Source organism: Pseudomyrmex gracilis, unplaced genomic scaffold (genome assembly GCF_002006095.1).
Source record: "Pseudomyrmex gracilis isolate BER0280 unplaced genomic scaffold, ASM200609v1 scaffold_96, whole genome shotgun sequence".
NCBI lineage: Eukaryota > Metazoa > Arthropoda > Insecta > Hymenoptera > Formicidae > Pseudomyrmex > Pseudomyrmex gracilis.
Window position 1 is genome coordinate 334,076 of NW_018020680.1, and position 19,218 is coordinate 353,293.

The following is a 19,218-nucleotide window of genomic DNA, read 5'->3' on the forward strand; positions in this document are numbered from 1 at the left end:
TTTAATACGGCATTAAACTTTGACGTAGCTCTTGAGGTTTTTTCCTCGTTACGTTTTTTTTTTTATCAGTTTCACGTTGGGAATGAATGATCATTTACAATTAGTCAGATCGCGCGTTTTGCTTCGGGAGACCGTGATCACTTATTAAAGGTCGACGGTCGCGTTGACGGACAGAATATTCCAAGTCTCTGTTGGAAGTTTCCGCGGTATTTAATCAAGCTGCATTATATACGCACTTACACGAAGCATATTTATGTCGTTTACGTACAACAAGGTTGAAACCTCGATAGATCATTGACACAGAATATGTTTATTTGAAATACGTTTTTATGCGTCTCGTGTTTTCCGATCGAAAGAATTTGTATAATTTATGCATTTTTTTAAATTCTTATAAACACACAAAAAAAGATATATCTGAGACGCATGTACGTAGATATGAGACGATTTTTTATTAGAGAAATCGATGACGTAAAAGACGTTTTTTTCGCACGCACAAAACAACGAGAAATTCATTTGTTTTTACTAGTGAAAAATGAAAAGTGATGAGTTTTTGTGTACGGATTAATGAATTAACATAAATTTGTTTTTGTCTATGAGCAACATAAGCGAAAATACATTTGTAAAAAATAATAAACGATGAATAAATTCTTGAGAACACAATAAGATTTTCGATTTTTATCAAAAGTTTATCATTAGCTTCCAGCGAATATTTCATGTGACAGATTTGATATAAAAACAATTTACAGACGTGTGTGTTGGACACGTGTAAGTAAACGGTTCTAAATTTGTTCAGAGTTTGGTTCAGCGACACTTCTTATACTTTTCATGTGCCTCTTAATTTTTCCTCGAAATTTCGAATTTTATTTTGATATGTTTATTTCGCTTCAGTGCAAAATATATACCGAAGTACAGTTAAAAAAAAAAAAAAAAAAGGAATGTTCGTATATGCGTGGATGTACACACATGTATACAATTGTGCGTTTATTTGGCGCACGGCGCACACTATTAGCATTAGCCATCACATGACAACGCACGCTTCTGTAGTTGCACTTGGTTGCAGCTCTCCATGGTCAGGAAAGCGCCGGTTTTAGCACGAAGTTGTGGTCTGGAGGGAACAAAAGATTTGTTTTTTTTTCCCTGAACTGGCTGCACTAGTTTACAGTCTATCTTTTTCTGTCCACACGAGAAAGAAAAAGATAGACTGTGAACTAGTGCAGCCAGTTCAGAGAAAACAAAGAAACCTTCTACAGATTCTCTCATTCGGTTCAATGAATCATGTATTTCAAAAACATTCAGAAGCATAAAAGAATCTCTTCTCTCGCTAACTTTCGAGCTAATGACTAGTCTTTTTTCGCGACACCATCTCTCTCATATATCCAATGTCTTTGATCGCGAATATAAATATTTAACGAATGTAAATATTTTGACATTCAAAGTTTATACTTTTTAAATAGTGCGTAACAAATATATTTTGATTGTTTTTTTTTTGTGTGAACAGTCTCTACGTTTCTGAATATACGTATTTTTTAAAAGAGATGCCTGAGTTAAACGTACATAGTACAGCAGAATCAATAAAAAGAATCTACATCCGCTTACAAAAATTGACAATTTGACATATACCGCGCCCAAATAATTCACGAACTGCAGAATGCGAAGGTTAGGTTAGGTTAGGTTCTCATTCCATACGTCTTCTAATCGTTAGCAGCTGACGACTGTGGGCGCTTTCCAGCTACGTACACAGGCGACACTTTGTAACACAGTGTCCATTAGTGTGAGAAAAAGCTTATCAGTGTGTCTCACTTACACTAGTGGACACTGTGTCGCCTGTGTATGTACGTAGCTGGAAAACACCCTGTCTTATCGACTGATCACTGAACCCCGCGAAACACAAAAACTGTGACGATCTACAAAGGATCGTAAGGACAAAATATGTAGAGATCTATAAGAGGAAATAATATACATGTACATATATATTGGATGTCTGAAATTTATATTGTGATGATAAAAAGTAGAACGGAAAAAAGCAGCAATTTTTATTTTAATACGTAACATAAATTGATGTGCGAATATAAGATATGGAATATTTATTTGCAAGAGTTTATAAAGGTGAAAAAAAATTGATGTTGCAAAAAAGATTTAAACTAATGGTTTAATAATAATTTATGTGTAATGAGCAAGCAAGTGTATATACATATATGGATTTATATATATAAATATATACAATTTTCTCTCTAACTTAAAACAATAACGTATATGTATATAGTACTTACATATAATCAATATAAACTTTTGCATAAAGATAACAAAAGAGAATCAGTCTTATTACAGCTACTGTCATTAGGATACATTGATGTCCCTTAACTTTCAAACGATGGATTGACTGATTTAACATTTGTACTTGTTTAAGCAATATTACAAATTTTTAAATATTTTTTTCCTAAAATATGTTCGTTATATACATATGTAAGCAATATTTTCCATATGTTTCATCATTACATAGAAATCAAAAAACGTTGATTGTTCTTATTCTTAAATTATCTATTATTTTGTAAAGAATTAAAAAAGTTGAAAGTAATAGTACGACATGAAATAACTTGTGATATATATAAATATGGATGTAAATATTGTGGATACAAAGATTTGTGTATGTTGTGCTGTATAGAATTGATACAACATTATAATTTTTAATTGATATGCCTATAAGTACTTATACTTTATAATAATATATACAAGAGTTTTCTTAAAATATACTTAAACATTTATAAACGCATGTCCCTAGTCTGTTCAAATAGATCTTTATTGCTTCTGAAAAATTGTTCCTCGATGTATATATAACGATTTATAAAATATAAAAACACTTTGTTTCTATTATTGCACTTTGAACTTCTAGTTGAAAGTTCAATAACATACAAATATAAAATATTTTTGAAGAAGAAGTGTTCTAACAGCTTGCTAATATAATTAATAATAGCGTGAACACCAGTGAGACATATGTCTAATTACAGACAAATCAAAAAGCATGTTCGATTTGTGTTAAAATATATATACAAATTATACTTTTTTCTCTTCATTCTCTCTGATTTTCAAATTCTTTAATTATTCAGCTCTCTTTGAATTTCTTCTAGTGTTTTGCCCTTGGTTTCTGGCACCAGGAAGTAGACAAATATTATACCAACCACACAGAATCCGGAGAATATCCAAAAAGTACCATAGGAGTGAACGGCTCTAACTAAGCTTTCGTAAAAGTAAGTTACTATAAAGGCCATGAGCCAGTTGAAGACGCAAGCGCTACTGCCAGCGATTCCTTTTATCTCCGGCGCAAAAATTTCTGGCATCATCATCCACGGAATCGGTCCGAAGCCCAATGAAAAGAACACGAGAAAGATGCATAGTGGGATTATTGCGAACCACTTGGCATTGTCAAAGGCGGTGTTGAAATCTATGCAATAGAAGTAAACACCGAGAATCAAAGTCGTAAGGAACATAACGACAATCGATGACAGCAGTAGTATCCGTCTACCCAGTTTGTCGACTATAAGAGAGCTCGCAAAGACGGATACCACCTGAACTGCTCCTGTGATAATGGTGGCTTGATCGGGTGGCAGTGTGCTGCCGGCGTCTTTGAAGATTTTCGCCGAATAGAAGATGATGGCATTCACGCCGCTCATCTGTTGAAACAACATTAATCCGTAGGCAATTACAAATCCTTTTTTGGCGGCCCGAGATTTGATCGCGACGAGGAAAGATGTGTTGTTACGGCTTGCCTCTTCGAGATCTGCCCGATGCTGCTGCAATTCGGTATCGACATCATATTGATGACCACGAAGTCTGACCAAGCTTTTCCTAGCGGCGTCATCATTGTGTTTTTTCAAGTAGTATACGGGTGTCTCCGGCATGAAGAAGAATATCGCAAAGAAAATCAGTGGCACGATCGCCGAAATAATAGATAGATTTCTCATGTTTTTGAGAATAGCTCCCAAAACGTATGTGATCAAGATACCAACAGTGAGCATTAGCTGAAAGTAGGAGCCGAGCGTGCCGCGAATCTCACTCTCAGCTATCTCTGATGTATATAGAGGAGCACCCACGCAAAAAGCTCCGGCGCTAAGACCTGTGATGAATCTACCGAAATAGAAGAAAAGTACCGATTTAGAGAAGATGATGAGCAGCCAACCGACAGAGAAAGGAATCACCATGAGAAGCAGAGCAGTCTTCCGTCCAATCAGGTCCGCTAATATACCGATCGGAATACATATTGCACCTGCTCCGACAGTAGCAAGTGAACTAATCAAGGAGAATTCATCTGCGTCTATTGGTATCCCATACTTCTCCTGTAAGTCTATACCATTTTCCCCCGCAGATGATGACCAACCGAGTACCATACCAGCGGCAACAGCACCGAGTGTTACTGCTATACCTGCCAGGTACTGTGGTAATCTCTTAGCTTGACCAATCTGGCTACTATTGGAGACTAAGGTTTGTTGCGATATGCCAATTTTCTCTATTTTTCCCATGGCTTGGTCGCTGGGTGACAAAAGAGGTGTGTTCTCGTCCGTCTGAAAGCAATTATTTGATTATTAAATTTATTTTATTATTAAAATACATTTAAAATATTATTTATCTTACAAGCTTCACTATATAAGTGAAATAAGAATTATAAAAAGAAATTGTGTATATATAGTGAGAAAATTTACACCAAGAATTAATGTTTCTAATTCTAATTTATATTTGTGAAAAAGAATCAATATAGTCACATATTTAGAGGATAAAAATGACAAAGAAAGGAGAATGTGCAGTACGTATTTTTAATTAAGTATTGTGCGTATATGTGATCTTATAAATAGTAAAAAATTTTTCTCATCTCTTTTTCTGCTTCTACTTTATGTAATATATAAAAGATTAGAAATACATATATATTTTTTAATCTATACACACAAAATTTCTTGCATATAAATTATTATCTTATAAATTATGAAATAACATGTGTGTGTGATATAAAATAAGGAGTTGAATTTAACTTGAAATGTATGTTGTGTCAGTTAAAAAAAGAAGAAACATATTTGCAGTATGGTCAGATAAATATATGTGTTGTTGACGAGCAAAGCAGAAAATGTTGCGATATAGAATTACATACAGAACACATTGGTGCCGTATTTTCGGCATTCCAGATATAATCCGTCGCCATTTCGATGTGTGAGATGTCTATTAATCTATTCTTCAATATAAAATTCTCAAAAAAATGCAACAAGTTCCAAGTTCCAGTGACAACTTAATCGACGATTACGTTGACAGTTGCAAGATTCTATTGTTGCTTTGTTTGTAATCTACGCCCGTTTGGAATCATACTTGTGACATCTATCGGGAATTACGAACAACCATTTCGATTTATAGAAAGGTAAGTAGATTTAGAGGTAAGTACACACATCGTGTCCTAGACCAAGCACTCATGATTAAATTTTATATTTAAGATTGTCTTAAGTTCATCTTTACATGCTTCGTAGTCAATAAGATGGCTCATATAACATTTTAAGATAAATTTAAGACCATCTTAAATAAATGGATTATGAATACCGGCCCTACAGTAGTTTTTTTTGCGTGTTTTTAATTCAGTTTAACTTAGTTATTTATTTTTATATAAATTTAAAATAATTTAAAATAATGATTTAACTTCAAAATAATTACAAATTTTACACGCATTTTCTTTGTTTGCGTTGCATTATATCTTCGTGTCTATATTGATTCGTATAAGTCCACGTTTCGTATAAGTCCATGTTCAAACGCAATACGCGCGCGCACACTTGTACAACATTAAAACATTTTCATGTTGCAAATGCTCTCTCTATATTCTTATCGGTTTGAAATGTAAAACGATATCACGATTATGCAAACACTGCTTATGATAATCTAAAAATTGTTTATCGAGGTCTAAAAAGTTTCCATAGGTATTTTCCAAACTTTTAGAAACACGACATTAAATCTTAACTTGAGAAAAATATATTTTTAATTTTTTATACGCTGTTTCTCTAATTATATAAAAATAATAATAAAACTAATAATATATATAGCTGATAGTTTAATTACAAGAATACTTAATAACAATAATAACAATAATAACATTGCTGTATAACAATAACAAAAATGCTTTTACACACATATGTATAATATAAATGTGTGTGTAAAAAGAACTACATTTTAAATAGAGAATAAATTACTGTATAAAAACTTTAGAATATATACATTCTCTCTCTCTCTCTCTCTCTCTTTCACTTTCTCTCTTATTGAGAAAAAAATAAAGAATTATATCTACAAACATAATACAATAAAACAAATCGATATATGCGTAAGATACGCAGATATCTTATATAGCTCAGTTATATCGTAGCTTATCATGATGTATGTACAACAATATATCTCGCGCTCTGATTGCTATTCTTACAACACAATCTTTTTATATAACATCTTACATCACAGCACGATTAAAATAGTTATTCAAAATTTGGAGCAGTTTTAAGTATTATAGTAGAAAAAAATGTATTATATCAATTTACGAAACAAATATGTATAATTCATAGACTTATTTTTTATAAATGTATACTTGTGTATTGTTTATCTACACATTTTCTTATCATCGTGCACAAACAATAAGATTCCGCGATATCGTTTCGCAAGATTACTTTGTGCAAAAAAATCTTGTGAACTTGTAAAGAATAAAATTGAAAAGAAAAAACAAAGCAGACGTAGCAATCACATGATACACGTAACGAGTAAAAAATATTTGAAAAGTTTAAATATTAGATAGATAAGAGATGTTGCAAAATGCGCAGTTGTGTAACTTGCTTTCCGGTTTCAAAAGAAAATATATTTCGCGGAATGTTCATACGTATACAAGAAAATATAGTGTGATGTTTTACGTAAAATATATTACAAATCTTACGTACGTATAGCGAAAGATTCATAGTAGCAACAAAATACATTAAAGGAAAATTTTACCGCACAAGGAAATTAACGCAAACGAGTTTCTATCTTCGAACGCAACACGTTTTAGATGACGATAACAAAAAAGACAATTCTCTTAATGTTGTATCGGTGTATATATATATATATATATATATGCTCCACGCGATAACAATGCGGATTACGTAAAACGCACACGATACAATCGGATTTAGTGCACATTAACCGATTACACGACGCACACGTGTATTTACAATTCACGTGTATACGAAATTCCTTCTGTGTCCGCGCACAATTTGTTGAAAACATTCGATCACTTCAACGTTATTCAGAATAGCAACAGTTTGAATTAAATATATTGCAAATTGTGCGCAATAATTTATATATATATGTATATCTGTTTATCAATAAAAAAATTACTTTAATGTTAGTTTTTCTCTTTTCTCTCTCTCTCTCTCTCTCTCTCTCTTTCTCTCCCGCACTGTAATGTTAGTAATATTATCAAGATTTTTTTTTATTTATGTGTCGCACATGTCATTCGTTTATGTGTATAACTCCTGTATCATTTTGTTATCTAAAATCATGAACCTTCACCTTGACACGAGCGCGGTTAATCTCTCCGTCCATTTCGGGATAATATCTTTTTTACTGCGCTTTTTCTTTGCGGACTTTCCGCAATGTCACAATTGCATTGGTCACACCAATAAAAGAGCAACATTTATTATTGATCACGCAATAATACGAAAATTAAAATTAAACGTGTGTGATTTCACTTCAAAGAGAACAAGAGTGTTTTTTAGATTAATTCGTTACACTTCATAATTATTTTATATATCAGTATGTACCTTGCGCAATGTTATTTTTTCAAATTTATATAATAGATATGAAGAATGACGAGAAAGAGAGGAATATTACTATCATTTATCTGTGTCACGTTATCATCAGCCGTCCGAAAAACAAATAATTATTATTGAATCGAACCTTCTCATTTAAGCAAGAGCGTGTCTTTCCTTGAATGTATCTCTCTCATTCTCTTTGACGTTCTCAGAAAGACTTGAAATAAAAAGCCTCATAAGCACGCAATCAATTGCAATTGCAGATAGCACCCCAGATAGTATCCCCCCTTTTTTTTTACAAGCAATAACACGCCGTGACAAGAGATAATGCGTAAAGTGATTTTTATGGAAATTTATGTCACTTAATGCCAATGTGCAACATAGACAATATGTGCTATACACAACATCGAGAACCAAGGATTAAGAACTATTAAGTTGGAGATTAGACGCGGAATCGCGCGAAGTATTAATGCTATATTAATTTTATTGCTATACAATAGAATTTATATGGCTTTTGCTTATAGCGCGCGTTTTTTACTTAAACGCATTAAAAGGATGCGTCAAACTTACATTATTAAAAAAAATGTTACATAGTCGTCGATAAGGCGATACTATCGGTGACGTTTTTTTAGAAAGCAAATTTTACGATAAAAATGTATTTTGTTGTGGCAACATTGCGGTACCTTTTTGTCAAATGATGATTTTTTGTCGTTTCACTGATAACGCTCGTGTGTGTGAACCACTCGAGAACTTTTAGCAAAATACAGGATAAATACACTTGAACAAAATGTCGGATAAAGACACTTGAACTTGCTGTACGTAATTTCGTTACATTTAGATAATCTCAAAATGATAAATTGACTGATATCATATAAAATAGCTTATGTAAAAAATCTTTTTTATGATAAAAATCACTTTTTATTTTATGTAAAATAAAAAGTGTAATATAAAATCTAAAAAACGTTTCTTCTTCGCGTACAACTTGATTTGCTTGCTTCCGAATGTTCGCAAAGATTATTCGGTAAAAAGAGAATATTTTACGAGAGAGCGCGTGTTTGTTATCTCGAACTTGTCTTACCAGAACATACATAATATCGCAGAAAACATGCGTAATATTGGGATTAATAAATAGAAATATATTATCAACCTTTTTTTTGTTTGAATTTTTTTTGTTTTATTATATAAAATAAAATCTAACATCCTAGTTTTAATATATTAATTTTTTAATATCACCCAATATATGTAGAATATATTATTTATAATATATTTATAAAATTATATACGTGTTGTTTTTTTGTTAATATTTTTTCGATATTTCTTTTTGACAAGTAACACGTTCTGTTTAGAAATATTTCAACTTTGTTGTTGACAAATGTTTTCGCATCACATGTACGTCTTGACACGTTTGTAATTAAGCAACCCAATTATTAAAAGCTTATTAAAGATACTTTAAATATGTAACAACACGTTTCAGCGGTTGTTTTTATACAATCGTGCACTTGAACGCTTGAAACTCAATCGCGCGAAAATGATTTATATAACGATCCGCAGTTTCTTATGTAAGATGACACCACGTAGTATGTGGTCCCCCCGAGGTCCCATCTATAATTTTTGTTTGCCGTGTTTTTCCGCGTCGCGTTCGTTGTGAAAGAAGAAAACATAAAAAAAAACCACGCGGAAAAAACAAACTCGTGTGTCGAAATTGTGCATAAAACTAATTAACGTAGCAATAATGCAATGAACGCAAACGTGACATAAATTACGAAAAAGATTACAGTATATGGAATTCGTGGGTTTTCCTATTATATCTATATGTTATATGACGATAGCGATTGCGAAGTTATTAAGAAATGTGCTCAAGTGGATGGGATTATACTCGATGATATCAACTATCGGGCCGTGAAATTCCGTTTGTATTAATCATTGAAATATGTGTAACGAATTTTAAACACAAATAAAATTGAATATTTATAAAATTGAAATGTTTTACAAGAATTCTATTATTCTTTTCACATACTAATAAGTTTAATATCTTCGTAACGCAATCTGATGTCCTTAAAAATATAATTTTTAATCAAAATTGTTTTCAATTATATTTAATTTTTTTTCTACTTCAATGAAAATTTTACACATCAGTAATGTATATTATTTCATTAATTTTTGAACCAGGTTTAACATTTTTTAAAATTTACGACATACGACATTTTTATTATTAAAACTATTTTCCACATTTCTTTTAATGAGATAAGATTCGTCTTTTAATGAGATAAGATTCGGAAAACTCGAAAACACAGAGTGCTTTTATTCGCGTGAGTAGAAAACACGCAGTATGCAAAAATACGCAAGGTGGGAAATTTACAAGCGCGCATAATGATAAGGCTGCACCGCCGGATTTTAAATGTTATAGTTATAGCCTTATGTGGCATATGTTAAAATTGGAGGAATGCGATAAAAAAAAAAAAAACTCAACCTGCATATTTACGACGAGCTCGCACGTTTTTTATAAAGAAAACAATACCGCGCACACAACAGAATGCGCAGCTCGGTCTCATTGTATTTTCAAATTTTTTGCTCTATTATACTATGTCACTCGATAAAAAAGCGTTTGTGATAAATGAATGTTGCACAGAGTATTTCAAGTATAGAATGAAACCCCAAAGTAACTAAATAGCTAGCATTTTCTTTTTTTTTTTTTAAACAAGACATAAACACATGCGAAGAAGAGCAATTTTTCACAGACGGAAATCCTCGTTGCGATCTCGAGAATTATTTACTCGGAAATTCGGTAATTAATTAGAAGTTGCGATTACGCACCGGAATAGTTTTTGTTTTGCTTGTTGCCGTTCTTTTGACGTTTCTTTTCCAGGCGACTGTGAACAGTGTGACACAGGACGTCAGACCAAGCTGACCACTAGCAGTGTATCCTGATGCGTGCACCGTCGCGTACTGGCCAATATGCTGAACATACAGCTCGTGTGTTGGGCGTAAAACCACCAATCATTATCCCCGACTAGAATTCAAGTCTTATCAGCTACAGATGTCGAAAGCGCGAAGATATGTAGGTACGTATTTCTTGATTAAATCAGGCGTATTATATATATATTTGTTTGCCGTGCAAGCGAATTCCTTTCCGCGAAAACCAAAACAATCTTTTCGCAATTGGTTTGCTTGCTTTTTTTTTTTTTTTTTAATTGATTCTCCTCGTCGGGATTCTCCCGGGATCGCAATCTGGCGACTGTGGATAAAAAATTGATGTTTTTTTGTGATATGCCGACAAATCTTACGTTCTGCTCGATGTACTATAATTGCGTATAATGGCGCGAAATAGTCGCGTCCGCAATTTGCGGACAGGACAAATTATTGAAAAATGAACGCGCGCGAAATTGCTGTTTCAAGTGTGTGAACCATGTGTTCCGTCGAATCACATCAAATATTTCAGCGAAGTATGAATAGTATGCGAGTACAAAGAACAATAAAATCTTTTTGCATTTCCTGAAGAACATATATTTTATTCTCGTAATTATGAATAATTATTTTTGAAAAACTGACGAGTTTGTGTGCGAACAATCAATCGCATTACTTTAGAAAATGTGTACACACGACACTTATTATATATTTTATATTTTGTTTCATGTTGCAAAATGTTACATAACTGTTTACGTTTATATGTTTATTTACATTTTTAAACATATATGTTCACGCATTTGCACAAATTAGGTAAAAGTATCACAAACTTTTATTGTTTTACACAATAATAACGACATGAATAAGAAAAACAAATTAAAAAGTATGTATTTCTCCATATTGCAATATTAAGTTTAAAAAAGTAGAAAAATGTTTCTAAAAAGATATTCAATAAATTTAACGTGAATAAAAATGGCTCTAACTTGCTCTCTCTCTCTCTCTCTCTCTCTTCTCTCTCTTTTTTTTTAGCATGTTTATTTTCTTTTATTTTATATACTCAAAATAATTTTGTTGAGGAAAACACAAACGCGACATTGAAAATTGAAAATGCTTCCTCAACATGTCTCTTATCAGAGCCGGAGCATTGCGTAAAAAGTAAAAGTTGTTTGTATAATTAATGTTTAATTTTGCATATAGAAGTGAATTAAGTAAATGTTCGAGCAAATTTTGTGGTTTGTGTTGTTTCATCAAAAATTTAAATTTACGTTTGAAACAATTCGTTTCCGTTTAAAACAATTGCCATTCTTTTTTTTTTTTTTTTTTTTTTTGAATATATTTTATTATTTAACTTTCTTCGAACTTGTGCAATATATTTACTTATCTATGCTTTTTTTTTAAAATACTTTAGATAATACTTTTATGTAACTATATATACTATTGCGCTTCTGGAATTATTTGCAACGATTGCTTAGCAGAGATTAATAAATTTTTTTTTTTTTTTTTTTCATCTACAGTACCTGTTTGTGTATGTGTAGCATGTGATTCATGGCTTGCACTGTTTGCATATCTGTCTTCCGCAGAATTGCAAGTAACAAGAACAATTGATAAGCAGCGATTCTGATAACTGTCAATAATATTTATTTTTTTTCAACAAGCTTGGATGCAAGTCGATATCGATCGCAATCGCTGAAAGAAAGCAAAAATGCATCTGTGTGTGTTACAAAAAATGTTATATACTATATGTTTCTTACGTTTCCACACAGTGTTAGAATCCGAAATCTCTCTCAGAGAAAGAAGCCGCATCGGCCAAAATAATTTGAATGCGACCGATCATTCTTTCGTCGTCCGAGAAAAGTCACTAGAATTAGTATCAATCGGATTGATCGATAGGTCGAATTGCCGAATCGCGATTGATCGATTCTCGACGTGGTTTGCAAATACGACTTGCGACCATTTCCCGACCATTGTGGATTCGTCATAAATTAGCTTTACGTGTGCGGCGCACACGCATATTTGTCTGTTGACAAAAATTCAAATTTAAAACTCGTCGTTACGTTAGTGATTGAAATAAAGTTTATTGGTGTTTCTCATGTTTTTATCGCATCTTTTTTCATGTTACTTGTACTACCTTACAACAAAATAAAGAAAAGAAAATTTATGCGATAACCAAACCGAGTTTTGTTCGAACGATATATCGTAGTTTTTGATGTAGAGATTGTCAACAAAAAGCCTGTTCACACATTGGTTACGTTACGTGAATTACGTTGATTAATGTGTGTTTATTAGGACAATTAAAAAGGACTGAAGACACGCAAACTGAGAAAAGAGAATATTCAGTTAAGTATAAAATGTAAGAAATATTTTTGCATTAGAAAACACACAACGAAGTATTTCATATTAATACAATTTTGATAACATGCTGTTTACATTTTTCATATTTTATGATAATTTCACTATTTTAAGAACAGTGCAAGTATTTAATTTGTATATGTTATTTATATACAGTAAACTGTAACTATGAGTAAAGAGGAGAACGAGGTTATCTTGGAAAAAATACTCGACGGACAACTTCAAAAGATGACATCACTTAAGAAAACTACATTATTGTTACAATGTACATGTCAATTACGTGTGCCCTTTCATAGTATAGAAATACAATTTTAATAATATTATATGCTTGTGAAAAAACACATATTTCACTTAAAATATTATTTATTTTTTTTAGGTAAACATGAGATAAAGGATGATCTTCAAGAACTGCACACTGTTGTATGTCAGGTCTCGAAAGATGTTGAGGACATGCGAAACATTTTGACAAGAATCAAGGAACAAAATGCTCATTTGAAAGTAGGTTGGCATTAAGTTTATTTAATAAAAATTGTTTTTGTTTAAGGAAATTTACTAAAAAATATATATGTGTACATAGAAATTATCTTCGTTACTTGAAACTTTGGATAGAAAAATAGTACACCGAACACAAAATATTCCAATAAACCTCATACAGGACTACCAAAGTGTGAAGAAGAAAGAAAAAAGTTTCAATTTATTGTCTCCTAATATATTAGAATACAGTTTAAATTCAATTGAGTTATCAACTCAGTCAAAGACATCTGGCAGCGTTAGATTGAAAAACAGTGAAATAGAGAATTGTAAAAGGGTACTTTCGTACGAACCAGATATCTGCTTGACAATCCCTCTTATTACCGCAGAAGAATTCAGTAAAATACCCAAGTACATGATTGGCAGACAAACACTGGAAACAATTAATGGTTTGATAAATGGCATCAATCAAACATTAATTGCAAAATATACGATCTTGTTGTCAGGAAAAGTTGCTGCCCAAAAAAAGGGCGAAATTAATTTGTATCTGCAATATAAGAAGCAGGAATATGAAATGAAGGGAGAGAATGGTAATTTTTTGAATTCTGACAACTATTATCTACGGCATAAAAGTACTTTGAAAAACTATTGTATTTTATATTGATATTATTATTGTTGGCAGGATATCTCTATTTTTTCACAGCTGAAGATTATTACAGGAAAACAAAAACAAAGCTCGACAAGACCAAATTGAATTTAATTACCGCTTTGCGTCACTGCAAACGTTTACGTGACTGCAGGATAAAAAATGAATCACGATATGTTATAACATCACAGTAATTTTGAACAGCATACGTGTACATAGAAATTTGTAATATAGTATATATCGAAATAAAAAATCACTTAATAGCTTATATATTATTATCGCTAACATGATTATATATGAATTGTGATATTGTACTTTTTATATTGCTTGTGGGTTTTCTTCATAGAGTTTTTGAAATATAATACATATTAACAAAATATATGTATATGTATACATATATGTTAAATAAATATTTTAAATATAGTAAATGTAAGGAAACTATATATAAAATATAAAACACTAACGCTGTATGTAATGTTTATAATAATTAAATCATATTTGTAAGTCTATATTAATTTTATAAATACATTTGTACGAATTTTTTATATAATTTACCACTTTTCACATTTTATATCAAGTACGTTGATATCAAAAACAAATTAGAAACAACAAAAAAAACAGTCACTTGTTTCCGATTACGAAGCTGATTTGTTTCTTCGTCATTTCAGTCAGTGAAGAAGCTGAATCGTGGTAGCAAGCAAAAATTGCTTTCAGGAATATTGAGTGTGCCATGAAAGAAGATTTAAATATTTGCGTTCTTTTCAAAGAAAAAGTAATCTGCTCTATTGTTTTTGTTATCACGTTTCGAATATTTCTAATCTATATACGGTGTGAACAATGAATTGAACATTTGCAATGTGTCTTTTTGTCGTTTTTATTTAAGATTTATTACATTATTTATATAATATACTTTTTCTCCAAAAATATTTATATATATGCACGTATATATACTTTGTATATACGCTTTTGTAAAAATTAAAATATACTAAAATAAATTTATTTTTATAATATGGATAAAATTACTCTCATAATTAATTGTTATATTTTAATATGGAATATGCAGCAATAAAATATGTTAAGAGCAGAATCAATTAGTACAGTGAGGAACCATGAAGATGATGTTAACGATTTAAATGGATCTATTGTATGGTCTCAAGAGGAGCCATTGTCATCTAATGAAATATTGACTCTACTAACTGAAGATCAAAGAGAAAACAGTTTACCTGCGTTCTGCCGATTGTGTGCTAATCAAACTAATAATCCAGTACATATGTATTCTGAACTTGGAGAATCCATGAAATTGGAACATAAAATAAACACATATCTAAGCATCAAGGTATAAATAAACTAAAAAATCTATAAAATTATATATATATATACTTACATTTACTTTTTATATATAATATATATATATATATATTTCAGATTAGAAAAACAGATCCGTTGTCAAAACAACTTTGTCTGGCCTGTATTGAGAAGATAAACTGGTGCAACGATTTTGACACTCAGTGCGTCAAAGCAGAAGAAATTTTGTTGACAATGCTACGAGAAAAACAATCGTTTAATATCAGTCATGAAAATAAAATCTCATCCGAGATTCAACAATCTTGTCTTTTGTGTACAGAAGATTTTTTTATGAACACATGTGAAGACGTTTCCCAAGATACAAAGAGTATGGAAGTGTACGAGAACATTATTATTCTTGAGAACAGTGATGAAGAAGAGAACATCGTTAATGTTGCAAAAGTTGAGAAGATTGAAAAGAAAGATCATTCTATCGTGTTACAATACGCGGGAGATAAACAAAAATATTTGAAATGCGGAGCATGCATGAATCTCTATCACACTCAGGAGACTCTGGACAGTCACAAATGTAAGCCACATGTTCAGAACACGACGCAGCTATACAAGTGTTCTATATGCGGCATAACGTTTACCTTTGAAGAACGACTAAACTTTCACATGCAATTTCACAAGAATGGGAAAACACTGTATTGTGAAGTCTGCAAACTGACGTTTGCCAAAGAATTAAAGCTGTTTTATCACTACAAAAGATATCATTCCAGTGATGTCAGCTTTTCATGCTTGCAGTGCGGAAAGCTATTCGAGAACCAGAACGCGCTTCGAACGCACATCTGCACCGACGGCAAGACTCGGCCGCACATCTGCGAGGTGTGCAACAAAGGCTTTACGGACGGTTATGCTTTGAAGCGTCACGTAGTAACGCACTTGCCGGAGAAACCGTTTAAATGTTCGCAATGCTCGAAGAGCTTCACGCAGAAGTCCAGATTGAACAAACATATCGCAAATCATTGCATCGTCATCGAAGACAGCCAGACGGTTTGGAAATGCGTCCAGTGTGGCGAGGTGTTCGTCTCCTGCGACAACTGCGATGTACATTATTACGAAGTACACGAAGAAAAAATCACTCTGATCGAGGAACTGTTGATATCGAGGGTCTATCATTGTGAGTTTTGCAACAGTTACTTCGCCGATGTGGACAATCTGAGTTCTCATCAAAATCAACACGTTATCGAAAGACCGTACACGTGTAACACGTGCAAAACCATTTACAAATCGTTCGGGGAAGCTGTTATGCATTGGAAGGAACATCCAAGACTCTTCAGAGTTCTCATTTTCTTTCTATGCGACATTTGTTACAAAGACATGAAGGAACTGTCATTGTTGTACAAACACAAGCAGAAGAGACATGGTTACGCGTTGAGATTGTCCGAGTCCGGTGAATCAAAATTCATTTGCCAGCTCTGCGGAAACGTGTTCGATAAAAGCGAGGATATACAGAATCACGAACAACAACGGTGCTCGAAATTTCCCTGCGATATCTGCGGCAATCTACTGCCCACCGCAAACTCGCTGAACGCTCACAAGAGACGGCACAACGGACTGAGACCGTACGTTTGCAACATCTGTGGAAAAAGTTACACTCAGTCCAGCCACATGTGGACTCACAGGAGATTCCACATGGGCATAAAACCTTACGTTTGTGATTACTGCGATCAGCGTTTCACGATAAAGCCGGATCTGGCGGATCACATCAGGAAGAAGCACACGAAGGAGAGACCGTTCAAATGCGACGTGTGCAACAAGGCCTTCCTGACCGGTTCTGTATTTTATCAGCATAGATTGATACATCGTGGCGATCGCAGATACAAATGTCATTATTGTGAAAAGGCTTTCACTAGAACAGAAGCTTTAAATAATCACATCAAAATACACACCGGAGAGAAGCCGCACGCTTGCGATGTGTGCGGCAGATGTTTCAGACAGAAGGGAGATATGAAAAAACACAAACGCACGCAACATAGTTCTAATCAAGAGATTTCTAAAAATTGCCATGGTTAAAATGTAGCATAAATAATTTTGTTGTTACATACATTTTAGTTAATAATGCTAATAATTAATGCAATTGTTTTATATACAGTAATATATCGATTTAAAGTAATGTATTCTTATTATTATGCGATAAATAACATATATATATTATGTCAAAACACAAGGAGAACGCAAATGGTTTTTAATAAAAATATTCTTGCGAGAGAAAAAAGATGAAGTAATATTTATTTCCTCTTGGTAGATAAAATATATGTATATAAATTCTCAACATCGATACATGATTTTAAATAATATATCGAGTATCTTATCACATTACCGGAAACGCCCCCCCCCCCCGCTACCTAATCTAATTTCACACACAATCAGTATGAAAATAGAAAATTCTATATAGAAAAGAAGGTCTTATATGAGGTATACAAATAGTTAATTATGTAGTAGGTATGTGTAATCAGTTATCCAATAAATAATTTATGTACAATACCTTTTTCGCGCTTCAGTGTTTTACTTTAAGGAAGTTTTTCTCGCGCTTCTTCTTTTTTACTTATATAAAGACACGTATTATTTTATAGTTATATGTACTGGGTTGTTCGGAAAATACATAGCGTTTTTTTAAATAAAATTTAGACGTATCGACTCAAAAAAGGCTGTGTTACATATAATTCACTGTCAATAAATTAAAAATATATAATATATAATATATAATATATGATATACATAACATGAAGTATAGATTCTTAGTACTGACAGTTGAAATTTTGGAACACAATCATAATTTATCTTCTGTAAACGTTCAATATGTATATATACAATGCTGTTCGATGTTGTTAATATATCTGCGTAACGTGTCTCGTGTTGTCATTTACGGTAATGACACTGAAAAACATTAGGAATTTTCCGAACAATCCAATATAAGACAATAGCAATATTGCTTGTGTCAATAAAAAATATTAATTACATTTCCCAAGTTCTAATAAATTGGTCACAAAAGGCTGAAGAGCACATTCAAGTTCAGCTTTATAAATACATATCATAATACAAATACATTATTTTAGTACTTTATAAATGCAGTAATAATAACGCAATCGTATATAAACGTATATCAGAAAATTTATTCATATGTTTATCATGTACAATATATATATATATATATGTATATATATATATATATATACAAGGTGTCCGACAATTATTTTAGCATCTCTCGTAGGTAGGTAGAAGGAGTAAAACCGAGTCGAAAAATCCTGAACTATTTTTTTCTATTACATATAATAAAGGAGTAATTATTGAATAAATCAGCACCGATCTTTAGCCGAACGCACGTCAGTGAACCACGCCTGGTGTGCGTGAGCGCTCCGCACGGCTCACTGACGTGCGTTCGGCTAAAGGTCGACACTGATTGGCTTAATTTATTCAATAATTACTCCTTTATATTATATACGTAATAGAAAAAAATGGTTCAGGACTTTTTGACTCGGTTTTACTCCTTCTACCTGCCTACGAGAGATGCGAAAGTAATTGTCGGACACCCCGTATATATATGTATATGTATATTATAATATACGTATACATATATATATATATGATTATACATATATACATATATATATGTATAAATCATATATTACGTATATTAAATATATTACATATATATGTATAAACATATATATATACAGGGTGTCTTATGAAGACCGTATCACCGCTCGT

The 19,218-nt window shown here is 32.2% G+C and overlaps 3 protein-coding genes across 8 annotated transcripts; 2 read left to right on the forward strand and 1 right to left on the reverse strand.

The window, feature by feature from the left end:
• Positions 1–2,779: 2,779 nt before the first annotated feature.
• On the reverse strand, positions 2,780–10,745 carry LOC109855701 (facilitated trehalose transporter Tret1-2 homolog). 2 transcript variants are annotated; one of them, XM_020430216.1, is made up of 2 exons: positions 10,605–10,745; positions 2,780–4,556 (listed from the first exon to the last, which is right to left on the reverse strand). In XM_020430216.1, the coding sequence occupies exon 2, from the start codon at positions 4,512–4,514 to the stop codon at positions 3,093–3,095; it is 1,422 nt and encodes a 473-aa protein (XP_020285805.1). In that variant the 5' UTR covers positions 4,515–4,556; positions 10,605–10,745; the 3' UTR covers positions 2,780–3,092. The 2 variants fall into 2 exon arrangements, with proteins under 2 accessions (XP_020285805.1, XP_020285804.1); XM_020430215.1 differs by lacking the exon at positions 10,605–10,745 and adding an exon at positions 5,135–5,318.
• A 30-nt stretch (positions 10,746–10,775) lies between these two features.
• Positions 10,776–14,521, forward strand: LOC109855702 (spindle and kinetochore-associated protein 1-like). 4 transcript variants are annotated; one of them, XM_020430219.1, is made up of 6 exons: positions 10,776–10,852; positions 12,981–13,044; positions 13,200–13,308; positions 13,420–13,541; positions 13,621–14,104; positions 14,197–14,521. In XM_020430219.1, the coding sequence occupies exons 3-6, from the start codon at positions 13,212–13,214 to the stop codon at positions 14,352–14,354; spliced, it is 861 nt and encodes a 286-aa protein (XP_020285808.1). In that variant the 5' UTR covers positions 10,776–10,852; positions 12,981–13,044; positions 13,200–13,211; the 3' UTR covers positions 14,355–14,521. The 4 variants fall into 4 exon arrangements, with proteins under 4 accessions (XP_020285808.1, XP_020285810.1, XP_020285809.1 ...); XM_020430221.1 differs by having other exon boundaries at positions 12,981–13,030; XM_020430220.1 differs by lacking the exon at positions 10,776–10,852 and having other exon boundaries at positions 12,583–13,030.
• Positions 14,522–14,740: 219 nt separating this feature from the next.
• On the forward strand, positions 14,741–18,691 carry LOC109855717 (zinc finger protein 678-like). Of its 2 annotated transcripts, XM_020430244.1 has the most exons (3): positions 14,741–14,932; positions 15,224–15,496; positions 15,586–18,691. In XM_020430244.1, the coding sequence occupies exons 2-3, from the start codon at positions 15,233–15,235 to the stop codon at positions 17,521–17,523; spliced, it is 2,202 nt and encodes a 733-aa protein (XP_020285833.1). In that variant the 5' UTR covers positions 14,741–14,932; positions 15,224–15,232; the 3' UTR covers positions 17,524–18,691. The 2 variants fall into 2 exon arrangements, with proteins under 2 accessions (XP_020285833.1, XP_020285832.1); XM_020430243.1 differs by lacking the exon at positions 14,741–14,932 and having other exon boundaries at positions 15,192–15,496.
• The last annotated feature ends 527 nt before the right edge of the window (positions 18,692–19,218 follow it).